Source organism: Oncorhynchus tshawytscha, linkage group LG16 (genome assembly GCF_018296145.1).
Source record: "Oncorhynchus tshawytscha isolate Ot180627B linkage group LG16, Otsh_v2.0, whole genome shotgun sequence".
NCBI lineage: Eukaryota > Metazoa > Chordata > Actinopteri > Salmoniformes > Salmonidae > Oncorhynchus > Oncorhynchus tshawytscha.
This window is the reverse complement of record NC_056444.1, coordinates 14,138,580-14,152,960: the sequence shown is the minus strand read 5'-3', so window position 1 is coordinate 14,152,960 and position 14,381 is coordinate 14,138,580. Positions and strand designations below refer to the sequence as shown.

Sequence of the window (14,381 nt, the reverse complement as noted above, 5' to 3'; positions counted from 1 at the left end):
TGGTGAATTTAGGCAACATCACCTTCGCCACATTGACCCTCAACACAGGGGTGTGTGCTTAGTACTCCCTGTTCACCCATGACGTCACCACTGTGACGACACAATGGTGGTAGGCCTGATCACTGGCGTCGATGACCACCTCCCTGTCGTCTCAGTGACCTGGCAGTGTGGGGCTAGAACAACAACCTCTCAACGCCAGTAAGACCAAGGAGCTGATTGTGTACTACGGGGGAGGCTGCAGTTGAGCAGGTGGAGCGCTTCAAGTTCTTGTGTCCAAGTCACTAACCTTAAGGTCCATACAACCGCACAGTCGTGAAGAAGGTGCAACGGCGTCTCTTCTCCCTCAGGAGGTTAACTATTTGTCAAGGGCCCTCAAATCCTTAGCTGTATCATTTGAGAGCATCTTGACTGACTGTATCACTGCTTGGTATGGCAATAGCACAATCTAAACACAATTCCCCATAATGACGAAACGAAAAGTAAAAAAAAAAAAAAAAAGTTTGCTAATTAATAAAAAATAAACGGATACCATATTTACATACGTATTCAGACCCTTTGCTATTAGACACAAAATTGAGCTCCGGTGCATCCTGTTTCCATTGATCATCCTTGAGATCTTTCTTCAACTTCATTGGAGTCTACCTGTGGTAAATTCAATTGATTGGACATGATTTGGAAAAGTACACACCTGTCTATATAAGGTCCCACAGATGACTGTGCATGTCAGAGCAAAAACCAATCCATGAGGTCGAAGGAATTGTCCGTAGAGCTCCGAGACAGGATTGTGTCGAGGCACAGATCTGGGGAAGTGTACCAAAACATTTCTGCAGCATTGAAGGTCCCCAAGAATACGGTGGCCTCCATCATTCTTAAATAGAAGTTTAGAACCACAAAGACTCTTCCTAGAGCTGGCCGACCAGCCAAACTGAGAAATCGGGAGAGAAGGACCTTGGTCAGGGATGTGACAAAGAAAAACTGATGGTCACTCTGACAGCGCTCTAGAGGTCCTCTGGAGAACCTTTCAGAAGGACAACCATCTATGCCACACTCCACCAATTAGGCCTTTATGGTAGAGTGGCCAGATGGAAGCCACTCCTTAGTAAAAGGCACATGACAGCCCGTTTGGAGTTTGCCAAAAGGCACCTGAAGGACTCTCAGACCATGAGAAACAAGATTCTCTGGTCTGATGAAACCAAGATTGAATTTTTTGGCCTGAATGGCAATTGTCATGTCTGGAGGAAACCTGGCACCGTCCCTGCAGCAAAGCATGGTGGTGGTAGCATGATGCTGTGGGGATGTTTTTCAGCTGCAGGGACTGGGAGACTAGTCAGGATCGAGGAAAGCGGAATGGAGCAAAGTAGAGAGAGAATCTTGATGAAAAGCTGCTCCAGGGCTTTCAGGATCTTAGACTAGGGGCGAAGGTTCACCTTCCAACAAGACAACGACCCTGAGCACACAGCCAAGACAATGCAGGAGTGGCTTCAGGACAAGTCTCTGAATTAGAGGTTGACCGATTTAATCGGCACGGCCCATTTTAATTATGGGCCGATTTTCAAGTTTTCATAGCAATCGGTAATCAGCCTTTTTGGATGCAGATTACATTGCAGTCCACGAGGAAATGGCGTGGCAGGCTTGACCACCTGTTACGCGAGTGCAGCGTCAAAAGGACCTTGTGGCTGCAAGGAGCCAAAGGAAAATTGCTAGCTAGTATTAAACTTTATCAAAAAAATCAATTTTAACACAATCACTAGTTAACTACACATGGTTGATATTACTAGGTTAACTAGCTTATCCTGTGTTGCATATAATCAATGCGGTGCTTGTTAATTTATCATTGAATCACTTCGCCAAACGGGTGATGATTTTAAAATCAATACACAGAAGGATATATTTTTTTAAACCTGCATATTTAGTTAAAAGAAATGCATGTTAGCAGGCAATATTAACTAGGGAAATTGTGTAACTTCTCTTGCGTTCTGTGCAAGCAGATTCAAGGTTTATGCAACAGTTTACGTCGCCTGGCTCGTTGCGAGCTGTGTGAAGACCATTTCACCCTAAGAAAGACCGTAAAAAATTTGTCAGAATTTTAACTAATTATGACATAACATTGAAGGTTGTACAATGTTACAGCAATATTTAGACTTATGGATGCCACCTGTTCGATTAAAATATGGAATGGTTCCGTATTTCACTGGAAGAATAAATGTTTTATTTTCAAAATTATAGTTTCCGGATCTGACCATCTTAATTGTCAAAGGCTCGTATTTCTGTGTTTATTATAATTAAGTCTATGATTTGATAGAGCAATCTGACTGAGCAGTGGTAACCAGCAGCAGGCTCATAAGCATTCATTCAAACATCACTTTACTGCGTTTGCCAACATCCAATAGTCAAAGTTATATGAAATACAAATGGTATAGAGAGATAATATCGGAATTATGACGCGTCAACTAACTACAACCTAAAACGTCTTGACTGGGAATATTGAAGAACTGCGAATATTGAACCACCAGCTTTCATATGTTCTCATGTTCTGAGAAAGGAATTTAAACGTTAGCTTTTTTTACATGGCACATATTGCACTTTTACTTTCTTCTCCAGCACTTTTGCATTATTTAAACCATCGGACACACAAAAAGCTTATTTTTCTCAAATTTTTTTTTTGCTGAAGTTTGTTTACATCCCTGTTGGTGAGCATACATCCTTTACCAAGATTATCCATCTATCTGACAGGTGGGGCATATCAAGAAGTTGATTAAACAGCATGATCATTACACAGGTGCACCTTCTGTCGGGGACTATTAAGGCCACTAAAATGTGCGGTTTTGTCACATAGATGTCTCAAGTTTTGAGGTGAGCAAGACAATGGAGAAGATCGTGGACTACAGGTAAACGAGGGCTGAATTTAATGTTTATTTCTTTATCATAAGCTGCCTCCAACGTCGTCGTAGGGAATTTGGCAGTTCGTCCAACCGGCCTCCCAACCGCAGACCATATGTATAGCATTGTGTGGGCCAGTAGTTTGCTGATGTCAACGTGAACAAAGTGCCCCATGATGGGGTTGTGGTATGGGCAGGCATAAGCTACTGACAATGAACACAATTGCATTTTATTAATGGCAATTTGAGACACATTGTGAGGCCCATACATTAAAAAAATAAAAATAAAAAATAAAAAACATTCTGTGATCATCAAATCTGTATTCCCAGTTGTGAAATCTATTGATTTGGGTCTACTTTATTTATTTCAATTTACTGATTTATTCATATGAACTTTAACTCTGTAAAATCTTAATTTTTTTTGTTTGTTTGTTTTGTTCTGTATATATTGTTATGGATTATTTCATTGTTGGAGTTAGAGCTTGCAAAAAAATAATTTCACTGTACTTGTGCATGTGACATGAACTTGAAACCAGTTGTTAGTGGGCTAGCTAGGTGGCGGTAACCTCAGCAAATTTGCTAGTCAAAGTTAGGAGTAGGAGTGATGTGACGGTGACTTACATCCTGGCCTCTTTTATTTGTGTGTTTTTGCTTCTTATCTTAAGGCATGTGAAGTTAACATATGTCGACTGAAAGAAACTTCTCTTAACTTTTGAACCATCAAGCTCTTGATTAGTTCAATTAGATTGGCTGGTGGGGGAATGGAACGAACATTGATTTGAACATTGATTTGCTGAACTAGCCTGGGCACTGGTCCAGGCAGGTTTGGAAATGTAATATGTTGCATTGAAAGATCCCTATGGTATGAAATATTGGCATTCATTGCCATTATCCATGTGTCTAACTGGTGGACACAGATGACAGACATTGGTGGTTGTTGGGATTTCAGAAGTCCACTGTCTCATAGTATACTCAAACAGGTCACATTGACAATACAGTTCGTCATCTTCACTAGCAAGACACATTTTGCGTATCTTTTGTCCATGGTTTAATAAATGATATCTCTCTCCTCTTCCCTATGCTCTCCATCTCGGTCCACAGAATGTCATCAGAGTACAAGAGTCTGGATCCCTCTGACCACGGACCGTCTCCTCCCCTGAGCAGCACTGGGGGGGGCTCCCCTTCAGACAGCCCCTCCCCTGCCTCCACAGACAGGCGCCCCCGTGGCCGGCCTCGTAAGGATGCAAGCGCGCCCACGCGAGTACCCACACAAAAGAAGTAGGTCCCATTCGCTCTAACCTTGGTGTGACGCTTAGTAGGGGGTGCTTGGGTTTGACTGCTTTGCTGATGGTGTCGCCCTCCATGGTTTCACTGGGCCGTGTGGCATTTGGCCAGTCTTATGTTATCCTTTTTGGTGTATTTTACGAAGCAGTTTAGTTGTTCTGGAGGGGGTCTTTGTTTTTGGTGGAAGTGAGATGTAAAGGTTTAATTCATATTGTAGAGGATAAAAACACCATTAAGTCTACCGACTGATCTCTCTGTGGCTGGTTCAAGCTCAATCTTGCCATTTCTTTCAAAGCAGTTTTTTTTTTCTTCAATTGGTAATAATCGCCCTGCCTCATCCCCACAACCCCATAGGTCCACTAAATCAATTTATTAAGTACCATGAATTATTAAATCTGCTACTCACTACTAGGCCTCCCAAATGAATCATACGAGTGCAAGGAAGGGCATGTGAGCTGACGTGGCTGCAGGGATAACCCAAGTTAACCCCGAACATTACACGTGGGGATGGGGATTTGTGTGTGTGTGTGTGTGTGTGTGTGTTTGGAGAGGGAAGGAGAATCACGAAGCGTGACGTGGATCTAAGCTATGCACAGATTCCACCTCGAGGAGCCACTCAAGTGTTTCGAGGTGCATTAGCACTGAGGAAGCTGAGCGCCCGCGAGGCACACAAGGAGATGCTGCCTAGAAACAAACAATGTACGCGGGCGGCTATTAATGTTTTTCTCTTTTGGTTGTTACATCTATGTCTCCGAGATATCCCCACTTTCATCTTTTCACGTGGCAAGACTCATAAAGGAGAGAAAGTATTGCTTTCATCCTGGTGTCTTATTTGTCTGTCATTCCTATGTAGCTACCTTCTATCAGTGTACAACAAAACCAACTCGGAAGAACTGTAGGAGATGGACTGCTCAAATGACATGGAGAAGGAGTACATTGTAATTTTGTGGGGAGGGGGTTTGATCTTCAGATGGAGGGTGTGCTTGGTTACTTCCTACTAATGTGACATCCACTGAGTGGCGTGCAACAAGCCTTTGTTAGCTAAGATAGCTGCACAGGGGAACATTGGGGCCTCCTCTTTATAGATAGAGTAATGTTCCTCATACGCACCATGCTGATATCGGCCACATTATAGGCCCTTTCCCACCTGGACAAAACAAACACCTATGTGAGAATGATGTTCATTGACGACAGCTCAGCGTTCAACACCATAGTGCCCATTAAGCTCATCACTAAGCTAAGGACTGTGGGACTAAACACCTCCCTCTGCAACTGGATCCAACTGGATCCTGGACTTCCGGACCCCAACACCATCATTAAGTTTGCTGACGACACAACAGTGGTAGGCCTGATCACCAACAATGAAAAGACAGCCTATAGGGAGGTCAGAGATCTGGCAGTGTGGTGCCAGGACAACAACCTCTCTTTCAATGTGATCAAGACAAAGGAGATGATTTTGGATTACAGGACAAGGCACGCCGAACAGGCCCCCATTAACGTCGATGGGACTGAAGTGGAGCTGGTCGAGAGTTTCAAGTTCCTTGGTGTCCACATCACCTACAAACTATCATGGTCCAAACACAAGACAGTCGTGAAGAGAGCACGACAACCCCTTTTCCCCCTCAGGAGACTGAAAAGATTTTGCATGGGTCCCCAGATACTCAATGTTCTACAGCTGCGCCATCGAGAGCATCCTGACGAGTTGCATCACTTCCTGGTATGGAAACTGCTAGGCATCCGACCGTAAGGCTCCACAGAGGGTAGTGCGTATGGCCCAGTACATCACTGGGGCCTAGCTTCCTGCCATCCTGGACCTAAATGCTAGGTGTTTTTCACACCGCTGCTACTCACTGTTTATTATCTAGTCACTTTACCCCTACCTACATGTACATATTACCTCGACTAACCCGTACCCCCGAACGTTGACTCGGTACTGCTACCCCCTGTATATAGCCTTGTTATTGTTATTTTATGCTTTAGTTTATTTAGTAAATATTTTCTTAACCAACAACGCACTTCAAGAAATAGAGTTAAGGTTCTTGTAAGTTAACATTTCACAGTAAGGTCTACACCTGTTGTATTTGGCGCGTGTGACAAATAAAATTTGATTTGAGTTTGATTAGCATGGCACCTGACACTGCAGGTAGAAACGCCATGGGGCCGAATAGCTGATGGCGCTTTGCACGCTAACACTGTCACAGTACCGTATGTACTCTGCCTTGGGGGCGACTGCCTAACAAGCGGCCTTAGTGTATTTCCAGTTTGTTGCCCTTCATATAAATAGTATTGGATAGAAACGCCAACTGAGAACCCACAATCCTGAGGTCCTTTTTGACAGCCCCGCCACTTGGTTTGGTATAAAGGGATGAGGCTAGAGAAATGTAACCACTCAAATTCATGCGCTATGGATGCAACCAACAGTCATATGATTGGCTACGACAGCTGTACTAAGCTAATGAGGTGTGTGTGTGTGCACGCGTATGTACAGTGCATTCGGGAAGTATTCGGTGGTCTTGACTTTTCCACATTTTGTTACGTTACAGCCTTATTCAAAAATTGATAGTTTTTGTTGTCCTCATCAATCTACACACAATACCCCATAATGGCAAAGTAAAAACAGGTTTTTAGATAGTTTTTAAAAATTTGCATAATTATTCAGACCCTTTACTCAGTACTTTGTATAAGCACCTTTTGGCAGCGATTACAGCCTCGAGTCTTATTGGGTATGACGCTACAAGCTTGGCACACCTGTCTTTCAGGTCTCTCCAGAGATGTTAGCTCGGATTAAATTCCAGGTTCTGGCTGGGCCACTCAAGGACATTCAGAAACTTGTCGCAAATCCACTCCTGCGTTGTCTTGGCTGTGTGCTTAGTGTCATTGTCCTGTTGGAAGGTGACCATTTACCCCAGTCTGAGGTCCTGAGCGCTCTGGAACAGGTTTTCATCAAGAATCTCTCTGTACTTAGCTCCGTTAATATTTCCCTCGATCCTGACTAGTCTCCCAGTCCCTACTGCTGAAAAACATCCCCACAGCATGATGTTGCACCACCATGCTTCACTGTAGGGATGGGCCAGGTTTACACCAGACGTGACGCTTGGCATTCAGGCCAAAGTGTTCAATCTTAGTTTCATCAGACCAGAGAATCTTGTCCTTTAGGTGCCTTTTGGCAAACTCCAAGCGGGCTGTCATGTGCATTTTTACTGAGGAGTGGCTTCCATCTGGCCACTCTACCATAAAGGCCTGGTTGTTGGAGTGCTGCAGAGATGGTTGTCCTTCTGGAAGTTTCTCCCATCTCCACAGAGGAACTCTAGAGCTCCATCAGTGCTGCAGATATTTTTTGGTACCCTTCCCCAGATCTGTGCCTCGGCTCAATCCTGTCTCGGAGCTCTACGGATATTTCTGTCAATTGTTTAACCTTTATATAGACAGGTGTGTGCCTTCACAAATCATGTCCAATCAATTGAATTTACCACAGGTGGACTCCAATCAAGTTGAAGAAACAGCTCAAGGATGATCAATGGAAACATGATGCACCTGAGCTACATTTTGTCTCATAGCAAAGGGTCTGAATACTTATGTAAATAAGGTATTTCTGTTTTTTATTTTAAATATTGGGTATTGTGTTTAGATTGAAGAGAGAAATAAAGAATATATTTTTTAAAATAAGTCTAAAGTAACAAAGTGGGGAAGTCAATATCTGAATACTTTCGGAATGACTGTATAAGGTATTTATGTAGGCCTATAGTAGTAGTAGTATTATTATTATTATTATTATTATTATTATTTGAAAAGGCCATTGGACATTCCAAAATGTCCCAGATTGTCTTAAAACTCCTGGGCGCAACTTAGTGGTATTGAAAACTCGTAACAGCTTGGCTGGCCTAGATAAAATGTCACCTGGGCTGATTATGGGCCATAAACACAAGACTGGTGTTAAAATGATGTCACCACTGACTTCCTAGGAAAATGTGTATATGGGTGACGCTGTGTGCTCCTGGTCTGTTTGTCTAGTAGTATTCTTCTGAGGTGTGTGTGTGTGTGTAAACTTGTGTAAATATTTGTATGAACATAACAAGAATCAACAACTGAGACATAAACTGAACAAGTCCCACAGATGTGACGACCAGAAATGGAATAAAATGTCCCTGAACAAAAGGGGGGGATCAAAATCAAAAGTAACAGTCAGTATCTGGTGTGGCCACCAGCTGCATTAAGTACTGCAGTGCATCTCCTCCTCATGGACTGCACCAGAGTTGCAAGTTCTTGCTGTGAGATGTTACCCCATTCTTCCATCAAGGCACCTGCAGGTTCCCGGACATTTCTGAGGGGAATGGTCCTCACCCTCCTGCAGGTGTGATGTTCGGATGTACCGATCCTGTGCAGGTGTTGTTACACGTGGTCTGCCACTGCGAGGACGGTCAGCTGTCCGTCCTGTCTCCCTGTAGCGCTGTCTTAGGCGTCTCACAGTACGGACATTTCAACAGTGTTTAAACCCTTTACAATGAAGATCTGTGAAGTTATTTGTATTTTTACGAATTATCTTTGAACGACAGGGTCCTGAAAAAGGGACATTTCTTCTTTTGCTGAGTTTATATACACATACTATATACACACCGTTCAAAAGTTTAGGGTCACTTAGAAAGGTCCTTTTTTTTAAAAGAAAAGCAAAAATAATGTGGTCAATTAAAATAACATCAACATTGATCAGAAATACAGATATATTGATCAGAATCAACATTGATCAGAAATGCAGTGTAGACGTTGTTAATGTTGTAAATGACTATTGTAGATGGAAAGGCAGATATTACATAGGTGTACAAAGGGCCATTATCAGAAACCATCACTCCTGTGTTCCAATGACACGTTGTGTTATCTAATCCAAGTTTATCATTTTAAAAGGCTAATTGATTATTAGAAAACCCTTTTGTAATTATGTTAGCACGGCTGAAAACTGTTGTACTGATTTAAAGAAGCAATAAACTGGCTTTCTTTAGACTAGTTGAGTATCTGGAGCATCAGCATTTGTGGGTTTGATTACAGGCTCAAAATGGCCAGAAACTAAGAACTTTCTTCTGAAACTCGTCAGTCTATTCTTATTCTGAGAAAAGAAGGCTATTCCATGCGAGAAATTGCCAAGGAACCGAAGATCTGGTACAACGCTGTGTTCTACTCCCTTCACAGAACAGCGCAAACTGTCTCTAACCAGAATAGAAAGAGGAGTGGGAGGCCCCGGTCCACAACTGAGCAGGAAGACAAGTACATTAGTGTCTAATTTGAGAAACGTCTGTCTATTTTTATTATTTTTCATTTTCTGGCAATGATGCAGACAATAACACACAATCTATCTGCAATATTAAAGCTGATCAACCTACTAAAAAATAAAGGATATTGCACCATTTCCTGTCAAGGGTACTGTTCCCTTTTCCTCCTGTCCCTCATTTTGTTCTGAAGGCAAGCTTGTCCCTAGACCCACTATGTCACTGATGTGTCTCTCTGCCAGCAGCAAGCCAGGCTGTTTTTATTTTATTTATTTGTTCACAAAGAGTGCAAAAGCTTGGAGTGCCTCTTCTGAGTGGGCTTGCATAACCCAATGGCTGCTGCATTTGGAAATGTCTCCTGTGTAGGCTATGCCCAAGGGGTCAGGGCAATGAATCACTGACTGTTACCTGACCATCTAAATGGCCAGCCTGGTTCGTTCTGGGAACAGCTGTCAATCATGAGTGTTTTACAAATTCTTATGAGACGTTTCTAAATGTAATATGGATCCTTATTAAGCTATAGCAGTGCAGGATTTTATGTGAAATGTTATTGATGTCATCTGTGAAATGGGTGCCCCCTTTTTTTTGTGGTCAGACTAGTTCCTATTGATTTGGCCTAAAATAACACCAGTACTCTCTCACAAACACAGATATCCTCCTCGGTGTTGTACTTTATCGGTCTGACAAACTCCCACTGACCCACGTGAGCTTTGTGTCTGTGTTGCAGTAGTGCGTTATAGTAGTTTTTCTGGTTGCCAGGACTCACCCCCAAAGCCCAACCTAGGACAGTAATAACCCTACCACTGTTTTCTGTGGAGGAGTTTCAACTAAAGTCCTAGGTCTACGTATTTCAAAGGGGTCTCTTGCACGTTCTGTATGGGTTAACGGTTCATTTCATTGACCCTTGTTTGCTTTTGGTTGGAGGGAAGGTATGTCCCGTGTTGAGTCAGCATTTCAGACGTTTCTAGCCTCTAACATTGGGATTGTTGTTGAAGCTGTTAACCAATTGCTTGTAGAAGCTTGCTCTGTAAGCTGGAAATGTAAAACCGGAGAGGTAATGGTTAAACGGCATGCTGGGAAATAGCAGAGCTACAGAGAAGGTGGTGTGCCTCAGCCCAGCCAGTGTACCCATGCCAGGATTTCGTCACTGCCTTGGGAGGTGGAACTACTTGCAACAGCAGTTTATTATTATTTTCTTTCTCCCTCTCTCACTCCCCCACTACCACTGTGTGTCTCACTGTGTGTCTCACTCCCCCACTACCACTGTGTGTCTCACTGTAGTAGAGACCAACTCACTGGACGTTTAGATATAGTTTTTTTTTGTGACTGGTTTTTTTCAGTACCACATGATTTCTAGTGGTTCTAAAGCGAAAGATCATGCATAGAATTGGGATCATCAGGACTAGATGCAGCATTTAGCTTGGTGTTTGGTGACGAGAAACTTTTTATGTGAACCAGTGATTAGATATTTGTTTCAGAATCAGTCTAACGGGAGCCTGAACCTGGAACTTGGGCTCATAACTTGTCATAATGACTCTTACTTTATGAACCTTCTATTGTACCAGAGGTGGCTTGTGATTAGGACCATCCTACCCCTGTGAGACTGTACACCAGAGTTTCCCAAGAGTTCCAGATGACATCACAGGGAGAGAGAGAGGGGAAGCTACACAGGTCCCAGTGGTTCGCTCTTGTCACTCTGGCTTTGGCTAGCGGGTGTTTTATCTGCCTTTGGGTTACTCATTAGCCCACATTTCATCACTTGTTAACCTCTGTGCTGCACAGTAGTTACGACGGGTACACGTGAAATCCATTTGGTTGCCCCGGCTTGGCAAAACCCGAGGACTGTGGGTAGTCAGATGGGCATGACGCATGCATTATGCAGTGCCTGTCTAACAGTGAGCATCACCGTACATCTGGCTTTCTTCTAGTTTGTTTCAAGGTCTCATGGGGTTCGGCATTGTTTGGCTTCATGCATGGATTACTCAACGAATCCCTATGAGGACTTTGAGAGGCTCTGTTTTTTTATCTTGTTGTAAACGTCAAGGTTGCATACATTGACTGATATGTTTGTCTTGTGACTTAAGATTAGTCCTTGCATTCTTTTTGCAAACCGGGCTGACTCGACATAGTTGTTGTTCTATCCAGGGGTGGTAATGGACAACTCTTCCAACACCGTTGGAAAAACAACAGTGTCCGTTACATAAACTGTCAGTTGGAAATTCTGATTTATTCTAGGGGCAGCCACAGCTCCACCATCACCTAAACTGACATTCATGTCCAACATATTGTTCAACTAAGCCACTGTTTTGAAGTGTTTTCAGGTTCCCCAGTACCCTAGGAAACCTTCTCTTCATCATAACTTTTCTGGTCTGGCTTCCACCATTCCACTTTCACCTGTCAAGTCCTTTTACTTCAGTTGTTTGGGAGCCAACTTTCCAGAGTATAACTGAGAATACATTGTGTAGTCAAGCATATCAACACTAAAGTGACCATGTCGACCATAGCAATGCTACGGTGACCATAGCAACGCTGCATTGGCCATGGCGACCATGACAACACTGAGGTGGCTATGGTGATCATAGCAAGTGATGCTCAAAGCTAGAGCCATTTAGAGAAGTCATAGAAATGGTAGTTGTGGTTGGCATGAATTTCTGACAAGTAAAACCAATACCATGCAGAATGAAGGCGGTATAAAATGAAAAGCTGTGAGTTAGGCTGCTAGTTCTGTAATATTATCAGCCGTAGTTTACTATGCTCTGTGTGGAAGGGAGAGGAGGTGTCTGGCCAGGCCTGTTAACCTGGATTAAACCTGTTCCAGGCCACGACAATGGCCTTGCATTTTCAATGATGTAGGTCATTGATCAGAGCGCTGGGAGTCGGTTGCCGACGGCAGCATCCGTAGCGGTGTCCTTCTCATCCTAGAAACCCAACCCTGGTCACCCGATGCCTTGGCCCTGGACCTCGCCACTGCATTGTGGCAGGTTAGCTATTTTCATCATGAATCTTGTTCTGGAGGCAGCTCTGCAGGGTGGTCACTAGCTGACACATTTTAAACCTAACTTTCACCCTAACCACACTGCTAACCCTAATGCCTAACCCTAGCCTTAAATTAAGACCAAAATGCACATTTTATTTTTCATATTTTTTTACAATCTAGCCAATTTTGAATTTAAATGGGCCTATCTAAGGGGATATCGCTCAGTTTTGCCTCCAGGACAAAACTCAGGACAATAATTGTGAGAATGGGCCACAAAGCCTCAACTGTTTGCAGTCGAAACCAAATATTTCCAACCACAAAACGTGGTTACTTTTGTGGCCTCTAGTTGTTGTTTTTGTCCTCCAAAGAGTTTTGCCTTTGAAAAAAAGGCTTATTACATTTCTGGGGTGTGTTTCCCACTAAGCACAAAGCAGGAAATGTCTTCTGTTGATGTGAAATATCCCTGTTTCTGTTATTTGGACCAGCTGAGGCTTAGTCCTTGTGTTCTGAACCGGTCTACATCTAGGCTAGTCCATCTGAAGGATCAGGCCCTTTTGGCCCGGGTGGTAGGCTTTGAGTTTAGTGAGCCACATTGGTAAGTACTCTGAATAACACCTCTTTGTTCTTGTGCAACACAGAGAGAAAGAGAAAGCGAGCGAGAGCCAGAATGTGCCAGAGCTTTTTAGAGGCTACATTTGCACAGACCCACGATGCATGAGCTGTTCTGGATGGTCCAGCCAAGTGTTCAGAGCTAGACAGAGGAGTGTGTTCTCCCCGGCTTCTCTCTCCCTCGCCATGGTTGTCCCAATGTGTGCAGTCCTATCCCTCTCTCCACTCCAGGGGCTTGTTTTGGATGCGTTGGTTTGGTTTCCTGGTATCCATTGCAGGTTTGGTCTGTAAAGACTTGCTTGGTAAAGGGAACTGATATGGTCACCAAACTCTGTCTCTGTGTGTGTGTCTCTCTCTGTCTCTGTGTCTCTGTGTCTCTGTCTCTGTGTCTCTCTCTCTCAATTCAATTCAATTCAAGGGCTTTATTGGCATGGGAAACGTGTTAACATTGCCAAAGCAAGTGAGGTAGATCATATATAAAGTGAAATAAACAATAAAAATAAAAATTAACAGTAAACATTACACATACAGAAGTTTCAAAACAATAAAGACATTACAAATGGCATATTATTTATATATATATATATATATATATATATATATATATATATATAGTGTTTTAACAATGTACAATTGGTAAAGGACACAAAATAAAATAAATAAGCATAAATATGGGTTGTATTTACAATGGTGTTTGTTCTTCACTGGTTGCCCTTTTCTCGTGGCAATAGGTCACAAATCTTGCTGCTGTGATGGCACACTGTGGAATTTCACCTAGTAGATATGGGAGTTTTTCAAAATTGGATTTGTTCTCTCTCTCTCTCTCTGTGTGTCTCTCTCTCTCTCTCTCTCTCTCTCTCTCTCTCTCTCTCTCTCTCTCTCTCTCTGTGTCTCTCTCTCTCTCTGTGTCTCTCTCTCTGTGTCTCTCTCTCTCTCTCTCTGTGTCTCTCTCTCTCTCTCTCTGTCTCTCTCCCTCTGTGTCTCTCTCTCTCTCTGTGTCTCTCTCTCTCTCTCTCTCTCTCTCTCTGTGTCTCTCTCTCTCTCTGTGTCTCTCTGTGTCTCTCTCTCTCTCTCTCTCTCTCTCTCTCTCTCTCTCTCTCTCTCTCTCTCTCTCTCTGTGTCTCTCAAATTCAAGCTGCTTTATTGGCATGAAAAATATTGTGTCAATATTGCCAAAGCAACAATGTATACAATATACATTGTAACAAAAATATAAAATGGAAGTAAATAATAATACAAAATTAAATATAATAATAATAACAATAAAATGGTAACAGTCAATAGTAGAAATGCAATAAATATAAAATGAAATTATGGAAAATGAAACTATAACTAACTTATAACTAAATAACGGTCATCTTCTTCTTTATATCA

The 14,381-nt window shown here is 42.7% G+C and overlaps 1 protein-coding gene across 1 annotated transcript in view; it reads left to right on the top strand.

The window, feature by feature from the left end:
• The window catches only part of LOC112232703 (histone-lysine N-methyltransferase 2C-like), a 301,309-nt gene that overhangs the window by 18,243 nt on the left and 268,685 nt on the right, over positions 1-14,381 (top strand). The window contains exon 2 of the mRNA XM_042298636.1: positions 3,981-4,157. Within this exon, the coding sequence (XP_042154570.1) occupies positions 3,982-4,157 (176 nt within the window). The 5' untranslated portion in view covers position 3,981. The remainder of the gene's footprint in view (positions 1-3,980; positions 4,158-14,381) is intronic.